The following is a 25,184-nucleotide window of genomic DNA, read 5'->3' on the forward strand; positions in this document are numbered from 1 at the left end:
GGACCTGTCCCGCTGATTACGTGGGGACGAGGATACGCGGCAGTGGACCTCAAGGACAAGCCTTTGTGGGTTCCAGCTCGATGCGTGCGGCCATGGCGAGCATCTTCAACCGCAGAAGCGCCTTCCTAACCATCTGCCTTGCCATCCTTTGCTGCACCGTTATACAAGGAAGAGAAGCATACGACCCAGTCCAGTTGAAACCACCATATTTCACCTTATCAGCTGGCAAGCCGCAGTCGTCAGAATCCTACTCTGGCTGGCAGCATCCACGGCTCAGCCACTCTCGAACTCTAAGAACAGCTTTGTTGAATAAGACTTTTAGGGGAGAAAATTATCATAAGATATGGAGGAATAATATTTTTGTGCAAGATATGATTAAGTTTACTAGTTTATTGCATGCTTCTAAATGTTGGTTATGTATGCACATGCCCCCTTTTGCCAGCCATTCAGGCATAATGCTTCATGGTGTGCCTGTCAATGGATCTTTTCGATTTACAAATATTATATCCCCTAAGCAAACTTTTTGGCCTCCAGTACAATTGACCCTCCATGAGCCTGCCCCCATTTGTTTTCAAATTAGAGAGGGGAAAGAATCATGGGGCATATATCCAAACTGTCAATATACATTGAAATTCATGTTTAATAGCTCTTGTTCTCTTACAGGAACATACAGTGACCAATCTCAGTGCTGTAGGAGTGACACGAGTGCATGGCTAAAAACTAGGAAAGAAACCTACCATGCAAATTGGAGTCTGAATTCTTCTATCCCTGGCTTAGCAAATGCCGCAGATGAGCAATTTCATATCAGTTCCTTATTTACTGAAGCCTTTAATTGGTCCCAACAGAGTAGTAATATCAGCTATTTACTCCAAAGAGAGTTATGGTTGCTTTGTGGCGAAAAAGCATACAAAGCCATTCCTCGAAACCTCACAGGCACATGTACCTTAGGTATCGTGGTTCCGTTGTTGTATAAGGTTGATAAGTTACCATCTTCTCTTAGACTAAGAAATCGTCGGGAGGTTAATTCACCCATAAATCAATACATCGGTACCCAGATCTCTCGGGCCTTGCTGCGCTCAGTGGGTGCAGCAATGAACTATAGGGACCTCCATCAGCTAGCAAATTGGACTGAGGGATTATTCAATGATACCATAAAAGCTTTGAAGGAACTCAACCAGGAGGTGTCCGCAATGAGAGAAGTGGTTTTACAGAATCGTTATACTTTAGATGTGATTTTAGCCTCAAAAGGAGGAGTTTGTGCACTTGTTCATTCTCATTGTTGTATGTTTATTCCTGATAATGTCAGCATATCTGCGACGATCGACCATATGGAAACTATGGTAGCCCACAATCCGTTTGCCCCCCCTCCTTCCGTTGATCCATGGGCATGGTTATATTCTTGGCTTCCGGATGGAAGTTGGCTTCGACATTTATTAATTTTAGTGATCATTATAGTAGTTATTTGCATTATTTTGTGTTGCTGTATTCAATGTATTCCTTCTTTAATCTCTATATGTACTGCATGGTTCTCCAGTCCGCGGCCCGCTTCCGGTTTCACAAGAGTTGCTTATCGCGCTCGTTATAATCGTGTTGGAACGGACATTTATGACTCTGATTAATAAAATAAAGAAAGAGGGCATGTGGGAGTCATACAGCTAAGGCAGAGGCTTGTAAAAACTGCAGGGGCCCCCTGACATTCCTCTGGGCAATGATTACCTTATACGGAGAGGGGAGTGTCAAGCCTTGACCGGATGAGGTAACAGGAGACTTTGAAAAAACGGCCATGCGGCTGGGAGAACAAAGGAGATAATAAAAAGCTGCCGGAGGAGAAAGGCTGAAAGGACCAGCTCTCCAGCATTATGAAAATACTCGCTGCCTCATTGTGTCTTTTTTCTATGCTATGCTAAGCACCAATTGACTGGCTGGTTCCAACACTCCATGCAATCGGAGAGGGCGCTTCGGAGCCAAACAGTCAATAGCCCTGGTTAACTCCACATTCCAGCGGGCCACCAGGGAATCGGCTGAAAGGCCATCAACATGGGATAAAGCATCCCCTACCACTCTCTGGAAACCATTTGGATCCATTAAGTGGCGGGGGCGGACCATCCGAATCGGTCCCACCTCCCTGCAGAGGTTGGAATAAATGTTGGAAATGTAAAGAGACGGAAGGTACATTCTTTCACCTTTGGTGGACATGCCCAAGGATTAAGACTTTCTGGGAGATGATCTATAATGAAATGAAAAAGGTATTTAAATATACCTTCCTGAAGAAACCAGAGGCCTTTCTCCTGGGCATGGTCGGCTAATTGGTGCCTAAGAAGGATAGAACTTTATGTATGCTATAACAGCAGCAAAAATACTTATTGCAAAGAACTAGAAGACACAAGATCTACCCACCCGGGAAGAATGGCAGACAAAGGTGATGGATTACATGGAACTGGCGGAAATGACTGGCAGAATCCGAGACCAGGGAGAAGAGTCGGTGGAAGAAGATTGGAAGAAATTTAAAGTTTACTTACAGAAACACTGTAAAATTAAGGAATGTTAGAAGGATGCTGGAATGAAGTTATGTGGTTTTAGCAGAAATGTTATAAAGGACTAAGTAAAAATGGATTTTTAATTGGTGAAAGAAGAGAATGTAAAATTGTTGTTGTTGTTTAGTCGTGTCCGACTCTTCGTGACCCCATGGACCAGAGAACGCCAGGCATCTCTGTCCTCCACTGCCTCCCGCAGTTTGGTCAAACTCATGCTGGTAGCCTCGAAAACACTATCCAACCATCCCGTCCTCTGTCGCCCCCTTCTCCTTGTGCCCTCCATCTTTCCCAACATCAGGGTCTTCTCCAGGGAGTCTTCTCTTCTCATGAGGTGGCCAAAGTACTGGAGCCTCAGCTTCACAATCTGTCCTTCCAGTGAGCACTCAGGGTTGATTTCCTTCAGTATGGAGAGGTTTGATTTTCTTGCAGTCCATGGGACTCTCAAGAGTCTCCTCCAGCACCATAATTCAAAAGCATCAATTCTTCGGCGTTCAGCCTTCTTTATGGTCCAGCTCTCACTTCCATACATCGCTACTGGGAAAACAATAGCTTTAACTATACGAACCTTTGTTGGCAAGGTGATGTCTCTACTTCTCAAGATGCTGTCTAGGCCTGTCTTTGCCCTTCTCCCAAGAAGCAGGCGTCTTTTAATTTCGTGGCTGCTGTCACCATCTACAGTGATCATTGAGCCCAAGAAAGTAAAATCTCTCACTACCTCCATTTCTTCCCCTTCTATTTGCCAGGAGGTGATGGGACCAGTGGCCATGATCTTCGTTTTTTTTGATGTTGAGCTTCAGCCCATATTTTGCACTCTCCTCTTTCACCCTCATTAAAAGGTTCTTTAATTCCTCCTCACTTTCTGCCATCAAGGTTGTGTCATCTGCATATCTGAGGTTGTTGATATTTCTTCCGGCAATCTTAATTCCGGCTAGAGATTCATCCAGCCCAGCCTTTCGCATGATGAATTCTGCATATAAGTTAAATAAGCAGGGAGACAAAATACAGCCTTGTCGTACTCCTTTCCCAATTTTGAACCAATCAGTTGTTCCATATCCAGCTCTAACTGTAGCTTCTTGTCCCACATAGAGATTTCTCAGGAGACAGATGAGGTGATCTGGCACTCCCATTTCTTTAAGAACTTGCCATAGTTTGCCGTGGTCGACACAGTCACAGGCTTTTGCATAGTCAATGAAGCAGAAGTAGATGTCTTTCTGGAACTCTCCAGCTTTCTCCATAATCCAGCGCATGTTTACAATTTGGTCTCTGGTTCCTCTGCCTCTTCTAAATCCAGCTTGCACTTCTGGGAGTTCTCAGTCCACATACTGCTTGAGCCTTCCTTGTAGAATTTTAAGCATAACCTTGCTAGCGTGTGAAATGAGTGCAATTGTGCGGTAGTTGGAGCATTCTTTGGCACTGCCCTTCTTTGGGATTGGGATGTAGACTGATCTTCTCCAATCTTCTGGCCACTGCTGAGTTTTCCAAACTTGCTGGCATATTGAGTGTAGCACCTTAACAGCATCATCTTTTAAAATTTTAAATAGTTCAGCTGGAATACCATCACTTCCACTGGCCTTGTTATTTGCAGTGCTTTCTAAGGCCCATTTGACTTCACTCTCCAGGATGTCTGGCTGAAGGTCAGCAACCACACTACCTGGGGTATACGGGACATCCATTTCTTTCTGGTATAATTCCTCTGTGTATTCTTGCCATCTCTTCTTGATGTCTTCTGCTTCTGTTAGGTCCTTTCCACTTTTGTCCTTTATTATGGAAATCTTTGTACGAAATGTTCCTTTCATATCTCCAATTTTCTTGAACAGATCTCTGGTTCTTCCCATTCTATTGCTTTCCTCTATTTCTTTGCATTGCTCGTTTAAGAAGGTCTTCTTGTCTCTCCTTGCTATTCTTTGGAAATCTGCATTCAATTTCCTGTATCTTTCACCATCTCCCTCGCATTTTGCTTGCCTTCTCTCCCCCACTATTTGTAAGGCCTCATTGGACAGCCACTTTGCTTTCTTGCATTTCCTTTTCATTGGGATGGTTTCCGTTGCTGCCTCCTGTATAATGTTATGAGCCTCCATTCATAGTTCTTCAGGCACTCTGTCCACCAAATCTAAATCCTTAAACCTGTTCCTCACTTCCACTGTGTATTCATAAGGGATTTGACTTAGATTGTATATTACCGGCCCAGTGGTTTTTCCTACTTTCTTCAGTTTAAGCTTGAATTTTGCTATAAGATGATGATGATCTGAGCCACAGTCAGCTCCAGGTCTTGTTTTTGCTGACTGTATAGAGCTTCTCCATCTTTGGCTGCAGAGAATATAATCAATCTGATTTCGATGCTGCCCATCTGGTGATGTCCATGTGTAGAGTCGTCTCTTGTGTTGTTGGAAAAGCGTGTTTGTGATGACCAGCTTGTTCTCTTGACAGAACTCTATTAGCCTTTGCCCTGCTTCGTTTTGATCTCCAAGGCCAAACTTGCCAGTTGTTCCTTTTATCTCTTGACTCCCTACTTTAGCATTCCAATCCCCTATGATGAGAAGAACATCCTTCTTTGGTGTCACTTCTATAAGGTGTTGTAAGTCTTCATAGAATTGGTCAATTTCAGTTTCTTCAGCACCAGTAGTTGGTACATAAACTTGGATTACTGTGATGTTAAAAGCTCTGCCTTGGATTCGTATCGAGATCATTCTATCATTTTTGAGATTGCATCCCACTACAGCCTTCGCCACTCTTTTGTTGACTATGAGGGCCACTCCATTTCTTTTACGGGTTTCTTGCCCACAGTAGTAGATATGATGGTCATCTGAACTGAATTCACCCATTCCTGTCCATTTTAGTTCACTGATGCCCAGGATGTCAATATTTATTCTTGCCATCTCATTTTTGACCACCTCCAACTTACCCAGGTTCATGGTTCTTACATTCCAGGTTCCTATGCAATATTTTGGACTTTCCTTTCGCTTCCAGGTATATCCTGGAAGAATGTAAAATTACAGTATATTAAGATAAATTATTAGGATAAAAACAAACATGGAAAGGATTTGCTGAAATATCTAACTGAACTAGAATACAAAAAAGGGAGGTGTGAGGAGGTCAAGGAAACAAGCAAATGAAAGATAAGTTATGGGAAGGTTTGATTTGTTTTTTAATTGTATTTTTCTGTTTTTTTTCTTTTTTCTTCTGTTTGTTTTTACTTGTTGTGATGTATTGTCTTGTTTTTTTGCTTAATTTGGTGTTTTCTCTTTTTTCCTTTTGTAACCTTTAAAACTTTAATAAATAATATTTTTTTAAAAATAGTTGGTATATTCTAAGTGCTCTCCAGCAGCTGAAGTTGGTGTCTTATAAGGTGTCGATATGGACTGAAGCTTTCCACATTCTTTCCACATTCAGTACATTTAAATGGTGTCTCCTGTGTGAGTTTTTTGGTGTTTTCTAAGGCTTCGATATTGACTGAAGCTCTTTCCACATTCAACACATTTAAATGGTTTCTCCCCCGTGTGAGTTCGTTGGTGTATTCTAAGTGCTCCGTTTTGACTGAAGCTCTTTCCACATTCAATACATTTAAATGGTTTTTCCCCTGTGTGAGTTCGTTGATGTCTTCTAAGGTATCTATTTTGACTGAAGCTGTTTCCACATTCAATACATTTAAATGGTTTCTCCCCCATGTGAGTTAGTTGGTGTATTCTAAGTGTTCCATTTCGACTGAAGCTCTTTCCACATTCAATACATTTAAATGGTTTCTCCCCCGTGTGAGTTCGTTGGTGTACTCTAAGGTATTCACTTACACTGAAGCTCATTCCACATTCAATACATTTAAATGGTTTCTCCCCCGTGTGAGTTCGTTGATGTCTTCTAAGGCTTCCAGTTACACTGAAGCTCATTCCACATTCAATACATTCAAATGGTGTCTCCCCTGTGTGAGTTCGTTGGTGTCTTCTAAGGGTTTCGTTTTGATTGAAACACTTTGCACATTCAATACATTCAAATGGTGTCTCCCCCGTGTGAGTTCGTTGGTGTCTTCTAAGGTTTCCAGTTAGACCGAAGCACTTTCCACATTCAATACATTTAAATGGTTTCTCCCCCGTGTGAGTTCGTTGGTGTCTTCTAAGGTGTTCACTTCTACTGAAGCTCTTTCCACATTCAATACATTTAAATGGTTTCTCCCCAATGTGAGTTCGTTGGTGCATTCTAAGTGTTCCATATCGACTGAAGATCTTTCCACATTCAATACATTCAAATGGTTTCTCCTCCGTGTGAGTTAGTTGGTGTATTCTAAGTGTTCCGTTTAGACTGAAGCACTTTCCACATTCAATGCATTTAAATGGTTTCTCCCCCGTGTGAGTTAGTTGGTGTCTTCTAAGTGTTTGACTTTCACTAAAGCTCTTTCCACATTCAATACATTCAAATGGTTTCTCCCCCGTGTGAGTTCGTTGGTGTATTCTAAGTGCTCCGTTTTGACTGAAGCTCTTTCCACATTCAATACATTGAAATGGTTTCTCCCCCGTGTGAGTTTTTTGGTGTTTTCTAAGTGCTCCACTTTCACTGAAACTCTTTCCACATTCAATGCATTTAAATGGTTTATCCCCTGTGTGAGTTCGTTGGTGTCTTCTAAGGTCTCCACTTCCACTGAAGCTCTTTCCACATTCAGTACATTCAAATGGTTTTCCCCCTGTGTGAGTTCCTTGATGTTTTCTAAGAGTTCTATTTTCCCTGAAGGTCTTTCGATAGTCAGTACATCTAAATGGTTTCTCCCCCGTGTGAGTTCGTTGGTGTCTTCTCAGTCTTCTACTGTGACTAAAGCACAACCCACACTCCAGGCATTTAAACTGTTTCTTTGTTCTTCCCAATGATTTCACAGATGACTCCATAGAATTCTGGCCATCATCTTCCTCACCTGTTTGGGGGGGGTGAGGAGAATCCTGTTAAGACTTTCAAGAAAGACAAGAAAGGAACTAAAAAACACGTCAATCCCAATATGCACCATTTCTTATTTTAACAGTCTCCATTCTCCACTGTCCTCTCTTACGTTCCAAACTTCTAGGAATGTAGATGAGATAATGGCAAGAATGAGACATGATCACTCCATTCACTTAATAAAATGCATTTATGTTATAATTTATGGTGGAACTGGCTTCTTAGACACATCTCTGTACAGTGGTACCTCGGGTTAAGTACTTAATTCGTTCTGGAGGTCCGTACTTAACCTGAAACTGTTCTTAAGCTGAAGCAGCACTTTAGCTAATGGGGCCTTCACCGCCGGATCACGATTTCTGTTCTCACCCTGAAGCAAAGTTCTTAACCTGAAGCATATGTAACCTGAAGCGTATGTAACCCGAGGTACCACAGTATTTCTCTTTTTCCAGGGAGGAAATGATCACAGGCTTGAATAGCAGTCTCTCCTATGACTAAGAAGTAAAACTTTTGTGTTACTATGCCACATGTAACTGTAAAAATATTGCAATATATTAGAACAGGCATCCCCAAACTTGGCCCTCCAGATCTTTTGGGACTACAATTCCCATCATCCCTGACCACTGATCCTGTTAGCTAGGGACGTTGGGAGTTGCAGTCCAAAAACATCTGGAGGGCCAAGTTTGGGGATGCCTGTATTAGAACATAAGAAGAGCCTGTTCGATTGGGCAAAGGCCCCCCTAGTCCAGCATCCTGTTCTCACAGTGGTCAACTAAATGCCTGTGGAAAACCAGCAAGCAGGATTTGAGTACAAGAGCCCCCTTCCTTCCTGTGCTTTTAGTCTAATCCTCTTTTTCAAGCTATCCAAGTTGTTGGCCATCACTCCTGTAGGATGGAAGTCCATAGAAGTCCATTTAGACTATTGCTCATATTTTGGGCAATAGAATAAAAGGTGTTTTAGCAGAAAAAATTCATCACAAGCAGGCCTGCTTTCTACCAGGACGTCAGATGTAGGAGAATATAAGGAATATAATTGATATTATTGAATATTTGAAAGTAAGAAATGAGAAAAAAGCGGCCTTAATGTTTATAGATGCTGAAAAGGCTTTTGATAATGTTTCATGGGCTTTTATGAAAAAGATAAAAGAAAAAATGAATTATGGGGAAGCATTTGGGAGAGGAATTGATGCAATTTATTTTTACCAACAGTCTATGCTGATTGTTAATAAGGTTATAACAGAAAAGTGTAAAATAACGAAGGGGACAAGACAAGGATACCCTATCACCATTATTATTTATTTTGGTATTAGAGGCCCTGGCGAGAGAGAAAAAGTGGAGAAATTAATTACAGGAATAACAGTAGAAAATAAAGCATATAAATTAAAAGCTTTTACAGTAATTGTAATTATAGTGGATCCCATAAATACTCCACCAAAAGTGGTAGAAAAGATACAGGACTTCGGGCAGGCCGGAGGCTTTAAACTAAACAAGAATAAGACTAGGTTTTTGGTAAAAAACACAATGGAGGAAGATCAAAAGGAATTACAACAGAAAACAGAGTTAGTTATACATAACGAAGTCAAATACTGAGGTATTTGACAGCTAAGAATATTAATATTTTTAAAGACAATTACAAGAATGAGTGGAAAGAAATAAAAAGAGCTTTAGAGATATGGGGAAGAATGAATTTATCATTTTGGGGAAGAATATCAGTAATAAAAATGAATGTATTGCTAAAAATGTTATTTTTATTCCAATCAGTCCAGGCAATAGGCAACGCAGGATGCTTTGAAAAATGGCAAGGTCAGGGAACTGCCATCAAAGCCAGAGGGAGAGGGAGGGCTCCAGAGGGATTCCGGAGAGTGTCCCAGGAGGGAGAGAGGCAGACCATCTTCTGGGGAAGGAAATCAGTGTAGCACCAGTGGAGAAGGGGGGCAGATGGGGGAATCGGCGAGGTGGCTCCATGACTCCTCGCCAGAGACCAGCGGGGAGAGCACGGGTCCTCTGCTGCCCACACCCTCCCTGCGCAGAAGGATTCCGCGCAGGGAGAGTAGGCGGAGACTAGGCGTCAAAGAGCTTCTTTCCTGGAAAAAGTTCAAGAAACGTCCACTGACGGAATCTGCCAGCGATTGAGACAGCCACGGGTGAGTGGCTGTCCGGACAGAAAGGGTTCACCCAGGTAACCCAGCCAAGCGTGGCGCCGATTTACGCACAAGCAACCCCTAGAACCATTACAGGCAAGAAGATATATCTAGGTTTATCTGACAAGGGACGAAATCAAGTATAAAAAATAAATTATTAACAGATCTAAGAGAGAGGAGGTTTCGTCCTGCCGGATTTGAAACTTTATTATGAAGCATCCTGTATCTGCTAGAACCGGGAATGGAAAACATACTGTATTTTAGATCTGGAAGGACACAAATAATGGATAGCATGCATATTTATGGTAGGAAAAAGCCAAGGTGTTTAGAGCTTTTCGGAATCATATAGTAAGAAAACCAATTTGTAGGGTATGGGAGAAGTATAAAAATTTGCTTGAGTAAAAAACACCTGGTGGCTTTCCCCCTTGGAAGTATTATCTCTGAAAAAAATTGAATATGAGAAGTTATCAGCCGACTTATAGAGAGCTGTTAACTGAAGTTGAAAACCAACTGAAATAAAAAGATTTTGAAGAGATAAGGGAAGCTTTAACTGAGTGGTTACAGTACCATCAACTAAACGATATCTTTAAGATAGACAAAAAGAAAGGTTTTAGTTAAGAGACATCACATTTCAAAAAGAACTCTTAGGAAGTAACATAAAAAGTTCTGTCTAAAATGTATAACTTGCTCCTAGAATGGTATACAAAGGATGAACATGTCAAATCAGTTATGACGGAATGGGAAAGGGACTTAGGACATAACATGCAAATGGCAGATTGGGAGAGGCTTTGGAAAAGAGATCTGAAGTTCACAGTTCCGTACAGTAAAAGCTATGGTTTTCTCAGTAGTGATGTATGGAAGTGAAAGCTGGACCATAAAGAAAGCTGATCACCGAAGAATTGATGCCTTTAAATTATGGTGCTGGAGGAGACTCTTGAGAGCCCCATGGACTGAAAGAAGATCAAACCTCTCCATTCTTAAGGAAATCAGCCCTGAGTGCTCACTGGAAGGACAGATCGTGAAGCTGAGGCTCCAATACTTTGGCCACCTCCTGAGAAGAGAAAACTCCCCGTGGTACCCCGTGTTACGTAAGCCTCTGGTATTTTTACGGGTTTCGCCGCTCGCACGCGTAGAAACACTCTATTGCGCCGCGTGCGTGTACAGAAGCGGTCCTCTGGTTTGCAAAAAACTCGAGATCTGTCTGGGGCTCCTTAAGGGATCCCGTTTGCAAATGGAGGTACCACTGTATGTAGTTTTGGAAAAATTAATATAAGGACCCATGAAAGGGATGGAGCGAAGTCATGTGACTCAGAGAATCTCATGAAATGATTAGAAAAATGTCTCTGATATATAAACTTGTATTTGTAAAAACCAATACAAATATTTCAAAAAAAAGGGAAGTCCATAGATTGACTATGCTTCTGTTGATTCATCATTTGCAAACCCAGAAATAGGTGCTCCTGTTTTTGAAGTTTGCCTTGGAAACCGAACGTGCTCCTGAGCTTCCATTTGTACTGTTGCGCAGTAACTTTAGGTGCCCCCCATCCTATTTAAGGCTTTTTTCATTCCGTTTTACCCTTGAGCAGCTAATTTAAGTTGTTTCGATCGTGATCAAGGCTTATTTCATCCCATTTGTTCCCTTGCACAGCTAATTTATGCTCCTCCCCCCCCATCAATATTAAAGCTGTTTCTGGTTGCAGTGTTCTGAGGTGACATTTGCTGCTTTAGTTTTTTCCTATTTTTTGTGTTTTTGTGGCTTTTGCATTTTTGACTGAGGCTTGTTTATTTGTTTTATGATTGATTTATAGATTGACTGTGGAAAGGGATAAAAGCCCCCCATTTAATCAATGACTATCATCAGTGCAGGTACAAAAAAAATTAATTTTATTTTTTTTCATCTACAATGCTGTCTTATTTATTTTATGGTACAGAACATTGATTATTGCTTTATTTTTATGGATCAATGGTCTTGTTTGATAGTAAAATTCATGTTACATTGCTGTTTTAGGGGTTGTTTTTAAAAGTCTGGAACGGATTAATGCATTACTTTCTATGGGAAAACACACCTTGGTTTAGGAACGCTTTGGTTTTGGAAGACTTCTGGAACAATTAAGTTTGAGAACCGAGGTACCACTGTAACTCCTAAGATTTAAAATCCTGGAGGAAGAAAATCTGCCCCCACTACTTGATGAAAGGGATTCAAGAAACAAAGAGCTGCTTTGGAGAAGGCCTCACAGCCCTTCCTTCTTCCTGTCAGGAACTTCCTTCCATTTGTCTCCTCTCCATCTTTTCCTCTTTCTCCCTCCACCATCCATCTATCCCTGTCCCCATCTCCTCTCCCCTGGAACTCACCAGATTTCTCCAAGGGTCCTGGGAGGGAATGCTCAGGGGTTGTGGGGAGGGATGCGGGAGATAGCCTGACCAGGTCAACCGTCCATCTTCCTCCTTCCATCCTGGCCAGGGTTGCAGGTTCAGTCTCAAGTTGCAGCTTCCTGGGAGGGAGGGAAGAAGACGCAGCCAAGGGAGTCTGAGAGACCCTGCAGGGATTCTCCTGCCCAAGACATTCTGCTGCCCCTGAAGAAGCCCCAACTGGACACCCCCTTCCCAAGATCCTCCACCCATTTTCAAACACCCTTGCAAATTCCTTTCACCTGCCTGTCCCGCCTCGCTTCCTAAGGCTGACATGGTATGCACATTAGTGGCCTGAGAGTAGATCCCTTGGAACTTAAGAGTTAATCAGCAAAGGATTGCTCTGAATACATGGGTGGCCCTTGCATGGAGAAGGAGGAAGCCCCTTGCATCTGGACCCCCTGGGAGAGGTGGGGGATCCGCCCACTCGTCCCTCTTCCCTCACTGCCTCCTCCTCTGTCCTCCTGCCCTGCAAACACCCTTTGCTCTTGTAGATCAGGGGAGAGAGGTGGCTGGTGGAAGGAGCCTTCAAACCCATCCCTTTCCTCCTCTGCTCCCCCTCCTGTCCTTTTGGGAAACAGGAGCTTTGGTCAGGAGTAAACAACTTAGACGGCAAGTTCACAAGATAAGCACTTTGGAGCACTGCTCCTTAAAGAGCACAGATTCCTTAAAGAGGGCATTTCTTGAAAAACCAAAGGCCAAACTGGAAAACCTCCGATGGCAGCCCAGTACAGTGGTACGTCAGGTTACATACGCTTCAGGTTACAGACTCCGCTAACCCAGAAATAGAGCTTCAGGTTAAGAACTTTACTTCAGGATGAGAACAGAAATCATGCTCCAGTGGTGCGGCAGCAGCAGGAGGCCCTGTTAGCTAAAGTGGTGCTTCAGGTTAAGAACAGTTTCAGCTTAAGTACGGACTAAGTACTTAAGGAATTAAGTACTTAACCTGAGGTACCACTGTACAGGGAAGTTTTTGATGTTTTAATGTTTTTATTTTGTTGGAAGCCGCCCAGAGTGGCTGAGGCAACACAGTCAGATAGACAGGGTGCAAGTAATGAATTAATAATAAAATAATAATAACAATATTCCATCCTAAGCATGTCCTGCTATACATTGCTGGTCAGAGACTCTGTCTCAACCTCCCCCTTGAACACAACAGGGCTTCCTATTTTTACTGCTGCTCTTTACATTGCTATACTGCCCTTCCTCCAAAGATCACAGGGCAGCTTACAAGAAAAACAACAACACAGTGATGCATAGCATTGTAAGAAATAAAAGCGACAACCCTCCCCCCCCAATGCAGTTGTGAAGTCCATAGATTTTTTAATGAGCCAAACCCCTGGGAGAAGAGCAATGCTTTCACTTGGTGCCTAAGGAAGGAAGGAAGCCGGACACTGAGGCTGGGGTATAAATATTAAAATTAATACTATTATTAAGGCGATCCTGGCCAGCAATGCCCACCCCTCTCCCCTCTCCCGCCTCCTTCCCTGCAACTCCCTTTGCACCAGATCCCTGCAGGAGGAAGCTTCTCCCCCCCCCCTTCAAGGCCCCCTTTAAGAGAACAGCTCCCTTCCCTCCCTTCTCTCCTCCCCGTCCCTGGGCTTCTCATCCTGGACCCCCTCGCAAAGCCCCTTCCCTCCTTTCCCGCCACTGGCTTTGCACTCACCCGAAATCCCAGGCAGCGGGGGCGGGAATGGGAGCCCCCGCGTGGGAGACAGGGAGTGAGGGCGCTTAATTAGGAGGCTTAATTAGGAAGAAGCCCCTCCTCCGCCTCCGCAGGATGAAGCCCCGCTTCCCGCCTCCCTCCCTCCCCTCCTTTCCAAGCCCCAATTTTATCTCTGCTGGTGAAGCCGGAAGTGGAGGCAACTCTGAGGAGGAAGGAGAGGTTTCTCTCCACGCTCAGCCTCTTGCCTGTTATTTGATAATCGGGGGAAGGAAAACCTTGCAGCACCCAACCAATGGGGAGACGAGGGAGGGAACGTGTGCATTGGGAATAAAAGCTCATTCTTCGCCCCAGCTGAACTGTGCCTGCTTTGGAGCCCCGCTTTTGCAAGAACGTATTGTCCTCAACAAACTCTTTACTGCTTCACCAATTTTGTTCAGATGGTATTTTAAAGAATGGCACTGTGGAGAGATACTTAGGATGGATTGTGTTTTGGCTTGTGTTATTTTGTTTATATTTATTAATTGAATAAAATTTATTTTAAAAAACCTGCAGAGGGGTTTCCCAAAACAAACAAAAAGAACACCACAGCAGTAAAATCAAGAAAAAATTACAACCCTGCTTTAAAACATACAAAAGCTAAAATATTAAAACAGATTAAAATTACTTCCACTTCCTAAGTATCTGGCTAAGGGACCCCTGACCATTGTGGCCGACTCTGGGGTTGCGGCGCTCATCTCGCTTTATTTTCCGAGGGAGCTGGCGTACAGCTTCCGGGTCATGTGCCCAGCATGACCAAGCCGCTTCTGGTGAACCAGAGCAGCGCACGGAAACACCGTTTACCTTCCCGCCGGAGCAGTACCTATTTATCTACTTGCACTTTGACGTGCTTTTCGGCAAGCCCTAGGCTCTGTGGTTAAACCACAGCGCCACCCATGTCCCTGGGTATGCTTGCCTAAACTAGAATGCTTTTAGCAGGTGCTTGAAAAGAGTCTAGCAAAGGCATGTGCTTTATTGCAATAGCCGGGGAGTTCCAAAGTGCAGGTGCTGCCACAGTAAACAATGCAGTGCAGTTATTATGTGGAACCTGTAGTAGTGCTTGAAACTACTGAAGGGTATATTTTATTTATTGTGATTTCACCATGCTCTGTATTATCTGAAAAGGAACATTTATTTAAAAAGCAGGACTGCACAGCAGCAGTCTATTCGCCTGCGATGCTCATCATGATCCGTAGGACTTATTCCGAAGCTGGCGGTGCATAAGATGGACTGCAATCCTATGCACCCCTTGCATCCAACTTGTACCTAAAAATCTGCACAAACCTGCACCAGAGAACTGTAGAGTTGGAAGGGACCCCTGAGGGTCATCTAGCCAAACCCCTGGGGCAATGCAGGAATCTCAATGAGACTATCCCTGACTGATGGCCAGCTGTCTTCTGTTTTTTTCTCAGCGAGGACACACAACAACTGAGACTGGAGGTGGGGGAAAAGATAAATTTTGACCAGGGAAAGACAATGGGGCAGATTTGTCAGGCACGAGCAGGCGCAGTTCGAAGACTTTACAGAGAGGAACCCCCCACAGAGAGGAACCCCACGTGCAGGTTTCCCTGCACATAATGTAACAGGCAGGGAGCCAGCTCAGATAGAGAGAAAGACTTTTGGGGGCCGGGGAGGACAAAAGAGTACCAAAGTCTTGGAATTTATTTTACGGTGGTACCTGGGGTTACATACGCTTCAGGTTACATACGCTTCAGGTTATAGACTCCGCTCACCCAGAAATAGTGCCTTGCACCATTTAAAATAACATGAGAAAAATAGAAAGATTTTTAAAAGAAAAAAAGGTGCAGAAGACCCTGACAGAAAAGAAAGAAAGGCTGAACACCCCTACAGAAATGGAAGAGATTAAAGAAGCCATAAAAGAGTTGAAAAAAGGGAAAGCTCCAGGACCAGATGGATTTACAGCAAGTTATTATAAAGAAATGAGATACATCCCGTCTACACTGCTGAGAGAAGTCATGAATAATATTCTTCAGGATAGAAAAATGCCGGAGACGTGGAAAGAAGCTTTTATTACACTAATACCAAAACAAGACTCTGATTTGACTCAAGTTAAAAATTACAGGCCTATCTCATTGCTAAATACAGACTACAAAATTTTTGCAAGTATCTTAGCGAAGAGGTTGAAAAAGATACTACAAGAAATTATTCATAAAGACCAGGCGGGTTTCCTTCCTGGCAGACAGATGAAAGATAATATAAGGAATATAATTAATTTGTTAGAATATCTGACAGCCAGGAATGAGAAACAAGCTGTGTTAATATTTGTGGATGCAGAAAAGGCATCCACAAAGAAAAAGATAATACTTCTTGGGACTTTATGTTTAAAAAATTAGAATATATGGAAGTGGGGAAATAATTCTTTAATGGAATAAAAGCGATATATACTGAACCAAGAGCAAAGCTTATTGTAAACAACATGACTACGGAAGAATTAAAAATATCAAAAGGTATGAGACAAGGATGCCCTCTCTCACCATTGTTATTCATAATGGTTCTGGAAATTTTCTTAAATTCAATAAGGAGAAATGAAGCAATAAAAGGTGTGTCAGTAGGCCGGAATGAGTATAAAGTAAAAGCCTTTGCTGATGATCTGGTAATAACAGTAAAGAACCGCTGGAAAGTGCAAAAGTAGTTTTGGAAGAAGTTGAACAATTTGGTCAAGTGGCAGGGTTTATATTAAATAATAAAAAAAACCAAAATACTTACAAAAAACATGGAGCAAGATATGATAGAAACAATGTAACAACAAAAAGTGGTGAAAAAAGTTAAATATTTGGGAATCTGGTTAACCCCCAAGAATATTGATTTGTTTCAGAATAACTATGAGCCAGTGTGGAAGGGAATAAAGAAAGATCTAGAGGTGTGGGGTTGAATGAAGTTATCTTTTTGGGGGAGAATTTCAACGATTAAGATGAGCATGCTGCCAAAGATGTTGTTTTTGTTTCAGACAATTCCAATAATCAAGGGGACAGTGATCTTTAAAGAATGGCAAAGAGCAATTTCAAGATATATCTGGCAGGGTAAGAAGCCAAGAATTCAGTTTAAGTTATTAACGGATGCGAAAGAAAGAGGAGGCTTCGTCCTGCCAGACTTGAAATTATATTATGAAGCTTCATGCCTCTGTTGGTTGAAGGAATGGATAAAGTTAAAAAATACTGATTTGCTAGATTTAGAAGGTTTTGATAACAGATTTGGCTGGCACACATATTTATGGTGTGAGAAGAAAAAAATCCATAAAGGTTTCGAAAATCACATCTTTAGAAGATCTCTCATAGAAATATGGGAGAGGTATAAAAGTTTATTAGAATCAAGAATTCCCCACTGGCTATCTCCGTTTGAAGTTATGAGTCTTAAGAAAGTCAATATGAGGGGGAACTGGATTACATATAAAGAATTGATAGTAAAAGAAGGAGGAAAATGGAAAATGAAACCTTATGAAGAAGTGAAGGAGCACGTATATGATTGTTTGCATTATTATCATGTTAATGAAATGTTTAAAAAGGATTTTAAAGAAAGAGGTTTTGATGAAAAAGAATCAAAATATCAAATGGAAATAATAAATAATGAGTACAAAATTTTATCTAAAATGTATAAAATGTTGCTGGAATGGTATACAAAAGATGAGGAAGTTAAATCGGTTATGATACACTGGGCCAGAGATTTGGGTCATAATATACAGTTCAATGACTGGATAAAATTATGGAATGAAACTATAAAATTTACGGCATGCACTGCGTTAAAGGAAAATGTTATGAAAATGGTTTATAGATTGTATATTACACCCATAAAATTGGCAAAAATGTATAAAACATGTAATAAGTGTTGGAAATGTAAAGAAAAAGAGGGAACATTTTACCATATGTGGTGGGATTGCAAGAAGGTGAAGGGTTTCTGGGAATTGATATATGAGTTGAAAAAGATGTTGAAATATACATTTGTTAAGAAACCGGAGGCTTTTCTTTTAGGAATAGTAGGAAATGAGATAAATAGAAAGGACTGTAAACTTTTCCAATACGCAGTAACTGCAGCGAGAATACTACTGGCCCAAAAATGGAAACAGGAACAACTACCGATGTTAGAAGAATGGAGAATGAAACTGATGGACTATGCAGAACTAGATAAACTAATGGGGAAGATCAGATATCTACGAGACCAAAAGTTCATCGAAGATTGGGGAAAATCTTTAGATTATTTGAAATGTATATGTGATGAGCAAACAACGCTAGTGGGATTTCAAGAAGCTCTGTGAATGTTTGAGGAATATTGTGTTGAAGAAAAATAAGAGGGTGAAGGTATATAAAATGCAATATAAAAATTAGGAAATGTGTAATTAAAAAATTGAATAATGGATGATTGTTAGAGAGGCTTAAGGAAGTCCAAAAGAGAAAATATGTGATAAATTTAGATTGGATATTATAAATGTATGTTGGAAAATTAATAAAAATTATTTATATAAAAAAAAGAAAAAGTGCCTCGGGTTAAGAACTTTGCTTCAGGATGAGAACAGAAATCGTGCTCCGGCGGTGCAGCAGCAGCAGCAGCAGGAGGCCCCATTAGCTAAAGTGGTGCTTCAGGTTAAGAACAGTTTCAGGTTAAGAATGGACCTCCGGAACGAATTAAGTACTTAACCCGAGGTACCACTGTATCCTCTTTGGGATGGTGGCGCTAGGGCTCTAGGACCACCCTCCCCAAAATATTTACTTGCCTTCAATGTATTGTTACCACTGTTATTTTATAGTACAGATAATTTTTAAATTAAGCACTTTCTCTAAAATTAAAACGGCAGAAGTAATCAGTAGCATAGATATCAAAGGAGAGGCAAGAGAATGGTCCCTAATAGATACAAGGGAGACACAGGTACACAAGCACACAGAAGTAAATAACCCAAGAGTGGCTTCATTGAGTTGTTAAGTGTTATGTTGTTAAGTGAAGCTAAATCCCCACTGCAGCCTTGACAGAGTAAATGAGGCACATTCATTTTATGTTACACAGATGAGATCATTTTAATGTGGTAGTCCCATCCTGAGAATTTCTGCGAAGGTTGGTGAAAAATTTCATTCCCAAAATTACTGCAATATTTTCTTCAGAAGACATTTCCCCTATATCACTGAAAGTGCATGCAAGCGCATGTGCGCACACACACATACATATATATCCCCATTTTTTGTGCACAATTTGAATTACTTGAAGGCCATTCTGAGAATCTGTATAAATACTTGGTCATTAAAAATAACATAAAACAAATGCCAACACACCATGAAAACTGTGCACAAAAGCACGGTTTTATAAACTTTGTCACCAGCCTTGGGGAGGGGGGGGGGGAATGTACAGTTTGCTGTGCTTAGCCTTGTAATGGGAGACTGAAAGGGCTTATTATTATTTTTTTAAAGTCTTATGTCTAGGAATATTTTTCTGCAAAAGCAACAGACTGGTTGTCAAAAGTGTGAACTTCATTAATTGACCCTATTTAAAGGAATTGGTCAGTTAGCCACAGAATTGCTTTTCTTTTCTTCTTCTTTTAATTACACAACTGCTTTGGGGGGGGTGGAAGTGTGGTCAAGCACACAGCACCCTGGAACTATTAACCAGCAGGCTACTTTGAGTGTCTGTCAGCAAAAGCAATAAATGCAATAATATTAGCAAAGCTTTAAAACCCTATAGGTGAGAAGGCAGGTCTGAGAAAATCACGGAGGGTCACTTGTGTAGATTGGCATGAAGCAAGCCATGTGAGCTAAATATTAACTGTGCATATTGCATTGATCAGATGCATCAATCAAAATAACCTCCTGCCCCCTCCTCCCCGCCCCCTTGCAGGAATCAAGATAATTCAAGGTTACGGCTTCTGTTTTTCCCTGGTTCTGCTCTGCTTCGCAGCAATCATGCATATTCAATATTGAGAAGCTTATGGCACCCACCACCACTCCCAAGCATACCCCGAGCCTCGGGGGATGTGGGGAGAGCTGCGCTCGTCCTCTCCCCTGCCTGCCTCCTCCAGCTCAGTGCGGGCGGCGCGGCAAATGTCACCCCCGTCAGGATGGCACCCGGGGCAGGCCAAACCCACCACACACCTTGGTACGCCACTGACCCCTGGATGCGCACTCCATTGTCTCTTGAGACATGTGGATATCAAACAAGGGTAGTTTGTATACATGCTCACACACCCCTCTGTATCCAGGCAAGAAAGAGGCGTTATCGGAGTTCAAGGCCAAATCCCAGCCAGGCAAGAGCACCCAAGAAGAGCACAAAGCGTGGCCTGAGGAGAGTTCAGGGGGCCAGATTGAGAGACCTGGAGGGCCACATATGTTTCCCCATCCCTGCTCTACATCACCCAGGATGAATAGTGCCTTTGGGGAGAAGTCAATTTGGCTCCATCTCTCCCAAATCCCTTTTTGTGACTCAAGTTGTGTGGCCTGGCAGGATTACAAAGCCTAACAGTATAGCAAGATTTCAATATATCCTTGTAGGTACCCATTCTCTCTTCTCTCTCTCCCTTGCCTTCCCATGCCTTTTTTAAAAAATGTGGCATTTGGTTCAACTCTGCTTTTCTTTGAAAACAAACCCGGGGGGGGGGGTGCCATTTTCCTGGAAATGGTGCGAGACAGGGAGCTGAAAATCAGCTGAATTGTACCTCTCAGGTGTAAAGATTTACCAATCCATACATGAGAATAAAACATTTTGGGAACACGGAACTTGCACGGATTACGAAATCCTGGACAGTGTGGCGGTGGAGTTGACCCTTTCAAGCAAGGCTAGATAGATGGGGATAGAGGTCAGAGATCTGACCTCAGCCTTGGCAATTGTTGAAATATCTGCTGGACCTTGATTAAAGGGATTTGTTGCTGTTGGCAGAAGCCTCGGCTTTATTTGGAACAAGCCTAAAAAGTGGATTTTTTTGGGGGGGGGGGTTGAGAGTTAGGATCATACGGCTAGTGATGCATTTGTGCTTTCAGTGGGGTTGGCTTCCAAGTTTATGCACTCTTGGGCCTGCAGCCAGATAATCTTGATTGGAATGGGTCTGGGAGTAATCAGCAGCTGGTTTTGACTCATATCAGCTCCCGGTGGCTTTCTGAGGTCCTAGTCAAGGGGACTCTCTGCCCATCACCGTGACCAGCTACTGGGGAGCTCATGGTGGTGTAGTGGTTAGAGTAGTGTCTCTCAAACTTGGGTGTCTGGCTGTTAAAAGGTAAAGGGATCCCTGACCATTAGGTCCAGTTGTGACCGACTCTGGGGTTGCGGCACTCATCTCGCTTTATTGGCCGAGGGAGCCAGCGTACAGCTTCCGGGTCATGTGGCCAGCATGACTAAGCCGCTTCTGGCGAACCAGAGCAGCGCACGGAAACGCTGTTTACCTTCCTGCTAGAGCGGTACCTATTTATCTACTTGCACTTTGACAAACCTAGACAGCATCTTAAAAAGCAGAGACATCACCTTGCCAACAAAGGTTGGTATAGTTAAAGCTATGGTTTTCCCAGTAGTGATGTATGGAAGTGAAAGCTGGACCATAAAGAAGGCTGATCGCCGAAGAATTGATGCTTTTGAATTATGGTGCTGGAGGAGACTCTAGAGAGTCCCATGGACTGCAAGAAGATCAAACCTCTCCATTCTGAAGGAAATCAGCCCTGAGTGCTCATGGGAAGGACAGATCCTGAAGCTGAGGCTCCAGCACTTTGGCCACCTCATGAGAAGAGAAGACTCCCTGCAAAAGACCCTGATGTTGGGAAAGATGGAGGGCACAAGGAGAAGCGGACGACAGAGGACGAGATGGTTGGACAGTGTTCTCAAAGCTACCAGCATGGGTTTGACCAAACTGCGGGAGGCAGTGGAAGACAGGAGTGCCTGGCGTCATCTGGTCCATGGGGTCACAAAGAGTCGGACACGACTAAACGACTACACAACAACAAAGAATTCTGACTTTTCTCATAATGAATTGCTTTCTCAGTGGAAACACTTCTTGCCAGTTATTATGATGGACCACTTCAGTTTCATCTTTCCCCCTCCTTTTGCCACCTCTCAACTTTGGAGAAGTGAAATGTTATCATTTGTCCACATGGTGGTGCTGTTGACTTTATCGGCTTTGTAAAGAATTATAGCCTGTCCTTGAAAAGCCTCATGATAAAATAAAATAGAAATGTCTTATGATCTTTGGTTAGTTGCTGATGGTTTGAACTTTGGCCTGAATCTTTCTCTCGTCCTCTCGTCCTCTTTTGCTTCTGCGGCCGTGAATATTTCTAGAAAGTTTCATGTATTCCTAACTGTCCCTTTCTTCTCATCTTATTTTAAATGGAATGAATCTGATTTTTTTCAATTTCTGCCTTCTTTGCAGGATCTGTTGGGAAGAGCAGTGTCATCTGCTCCACAGAATGTCTTTGTAATTGGTATGTTAAAAAGCAGATCACTTAATCAATTTTTTTAAAAGACAAAACTTTTTTTAAAAAAGAAAAATGTTGTTCATTTAACCAATGAGTGTGAGATGCAGAAAGACTCTCAACAACCCTGTGAGGTAGGCTGAGACGCGGTGAGTTGGCCAACAGCAAACCACGTAGCTGAGTGAGGATTCGGCATAATTTCACCACCATCCTCTCCATGATTCCAGTTCTTCTTTTCCCACAAGTTTCCTTTTCCTTTGTTGCTCTGATAAGTGTGTTGTGGGTGTCCATGTAACTGTCCCACTTTCCTCTGTCAGGAAAATCCTGTCAGAAACCTGCAGAGCAAATACACACAGGTCCTTTTCCAAATCAAACAGTGAATGCCAGGACAGCAGAGCCCGGATGGAGAGACGAGGAATGAGTGAACCTCTTTTTCTGTTTAAACAATGCAAGATGTTTTCTGACAAAGTTTTAATAAAGCGTGTTTGAACATTTGTACACCTTTTCCGTCCTCCCTGGGTGTGTAGGGGGGTGAGGAGGGTGTAAGAACAGGAAGAGAGCCTTACTGGACCAGCCAAAGTCTGGGGAACCTGAGGGCCACATTGCCTTATAAGCAAACTTTCATTTTTTAAAAAAATGATATTTAATGAAGTTTCAAATAATACAAAAAAGAAAAAAGAAAACGAAAAAAAAGAAAACCAGTCAACCTTAACAATCCTTTTTTTTCAATAACCTCTTTTCTGCAACTTCCCCTCACCTCCCCTTCTTGTATTCCTTATCCAAATATTTATTCAACAAGTTCTTGTTCTTAAATTTTTAACTCTAATTTGTTATTATGTCTAATTCAATTTATATATCAAATTTTAACTTGTATACATTAATCATTATGCTTAAAGACTTTTTCTAAGGTCGACCCTGTTTCCCTTGCACGAATTCCCCGTTTTTACACTAATAGCAATAAAAAAAAAGAAAAAGAAACAATAGAAAGAATCAAAAACATACTTGTAAACCCTTCGGATTTCCAGATCCCACCCTCCATTTCCCAGTTTCAATCCCCAAACCATTGTCCATTTGTCCTTATGCTATCAGCCTGGATTCCTCACATCAAAAGCCCTTAAACCTCTCTCAGTTCCTTTCTGCCGGTTTTTTTGAAAGTCCTTTGTAATAGCCACCGAGTCTTGGAAGGGCTCTATCCCAAAAATGTCCATGTTCCATCCGGCCGGGCCTCCAGATTTAAAGGTGGAGCTCAAAACTTGTTTCTTAATCCTTATAGGTCCAAATGTCCAAAAATCTTCAGCTCTCCACAAAGGGAGAACTTTCCATTCTTCCTTCTTCAGTTCAAACCAAATTTTCATCATCCAGTCCTCTTTTTCTTTTATATCCAAACTTTCAAGGGCCATATGCCAACAGAGGCAAAAGTGGGAGGAGCAACAAATGCTTACCTTTGGACAGTAGACAAGTTTCTGAACACACACGTTTCTGACGTCCATCTAAGGGCAAGCAAGAGGCATTGCCAGAATTCAAAGTTATAGTCCAGTTGCAATCATTCCTAACAACATGTGACGATTGTCTGGGATACCCAGTCAGGTAGGTGGCATATAAATAACAAAATTATTATTAATAATATGTTCACAGTAGGAGTTTTTGCCTGCCGCTCTTCCACTCATTGAAATTCTCTGATATCCCTGGCCCTGCTCAGAGTAGACCTGCTGCAAATAACATGCGCAGCTAACAGGCTCATTTATTTCAATGTTTATACTCTGTGAAGAGGTAGCATTGAATAACACATTTTTATTATCTTCCTTCATGGATCACTGCCTTGCCATGGCGAAGGGGCTTGGATAATTCAGAGAAGCTATGAACTATGCCGTGCAGGGCCACCCAAGATGGACAGGTCATAGTGGAGAGTTTTGACCAAACGTGATCCACCTGGAGCAGGAACCGGCAAGCCACTCCAGTATCCCTGCCAAGAAAACTCCACGGACAAAGACAACAGGCATATAAAAGTTATGACGCTGGAAGATGATCCCCTCAAGTCGGAAGGCGTCCAACATGCTACTGAGGAAGAGCAGACGACAAGTATAAGTAGATTCAGAGCTGATGAAGCGGCTGGGCCAAAGCCGAAAGGTCGCTCAGTTGTGGATATGCCTGGAAGCGAAAGGAAAGTCCAATGCTGTAAAGAAAAATATTGCATAGGAACCTGGAATGTAGGAACCATGAACCTGGGTAAGTTGGATGTGGTCAAAAATGAGATGGCAAGAATAAATATTGACATCCTGGGCATCAGTGAACTAAAATGGACGGTGTTATGTACTGAAGTCTCACCCTGGGCCAGCAGGGGAATACTGTAGATAGTTATGCAAATGAAGGATCGAAAGTGACGTTCAGTGATTGGATAGTTTGTATGCAAATGAAGGATCGAAAGTGAAGTTCAGTGATTGGATAGTTTTAGAAAGTTGCAACAGTTACATTGTTCTGGAGCTCTATATAAGCAGGCTGACTGAGCTCCTCAGTTCAGTTCTGTTCCAGCTTACAAATAAAGAGCTGCTTTGGAAGAATCGCTGTGTCGTCTGATATGTTCGCCCACAACTTAACACTGGCGATGAGGATGGGATCGATGGACATCAGAGCACAGCCAGATGCGGCCAGCCTCTGAACTGAGCTGAATCACTGAGCTGAATCACTGAGCGAAATCACTGAACAGAACCAATTCAGAGCTGACTGTTCTGGCTAGAGCACTGTGTTCCATCCATCGCCCTTCACGCCGGCATCGGAATCATGGCTTCACTTGTGCCTCTACCGCCGTTTGCGGCAGCCTCTGAATCATGGGACTCCTACCTCACTCGGTTTTACTGCTACCTCCAAGCCAACAAGCTGACAGCAGTATAAAAGGAACGGAAGCGGGGCCTATTCCTCAGCCTCTGTGGGCCTGAGGTGTTTGAGATGGCCCAAGCATTGGTTGCGCCTGAAGCAGTCCAGGCAACACCATGGGACATGATCCAAGAGAAGCTCTGCAACCACTACGCACCAAAGCCATCCAAGGTTGCTGCCCACCATGCGTTCTACCACCGGAACCAGGCAGAGGGGGAGTCAATCAACA

At 42.5% G+C, this 25,184-nt stretch overlaps 1 protein-coding gene and 1 long non-coding RNA gene across 3 annotated transcripts in view; both read right to left on the reverse strand.

Annotated features, from left to right (window-relative positions):
* LOC310838171 overlaps positions 1–25,184 on the reverse strand; it is a 46,602-nt gene that overhangs the window by 14,879 nt on the left and 6,539 nt on the right. The gene's annotated exons all lie outside the window — the stretch shown is intronic.
* Positions 5,689–15,018, reverse strand: LOC310837602 (uncharacterized protein). 2 transcript variants are annotated; one of them, XM_083724458.1, is made up of 3 exons: positions 13,662–15,018; positions 11,939–12,078; positions 5,689–7,428 (listed from the first exon to the last, which is right to left on the reverse strand). In XM_083724458.1, the coding sequence occupies exons 2-3, from the start codon at positions 12,036–12,038 to the stop codon at positions 5,930–5,932; spliced, it is 1,599 nt and encodes a 532-aa protein (XP_083580584.1). In that variant the 5' UTR covers positions 12,039–12,078; positions 13,662–15,018; the 3' UTR covers positions 5,689–5,929. The 2 variants fall into 2 exon arrangements, with proteins under 2 accessions (XP_083580584.1, XP_083580583.1); XM_083724457.1 differs by having other exon boundaries at positions 11,939–12,113; positions 13,658–15,018.

The sequence above is a fragment of the Podarcis gaigeae genome (assembly GCF_964106915.1).
Source record: "Podarcis gaigeae genome assembly, chromosome: 2".
NCBI lineage: Eukaryota > Metazoa > Chordata > Lepidosauria > Squamata > Lacertidae > Podarcis > Podarcis gaigeae.

Excerpts from the sequence above, each read along its gene's own strand:
- LOC310837602 (XM_083724458.1), bottom strand. The coding sequence starts at position 12,038 with ATGGAAGGAGGAAGATGGACGGTTGACCTGGTCAGGCTATCTCCCGCA. Across the intron at positions 7,429-11,938 it reads AGGACCCTTGGAGAAATCTG|GTGAGGAAGATGATGGCCAG; the intron begins GTGAGTTCCAGG and ends CCCCCCAAACAG.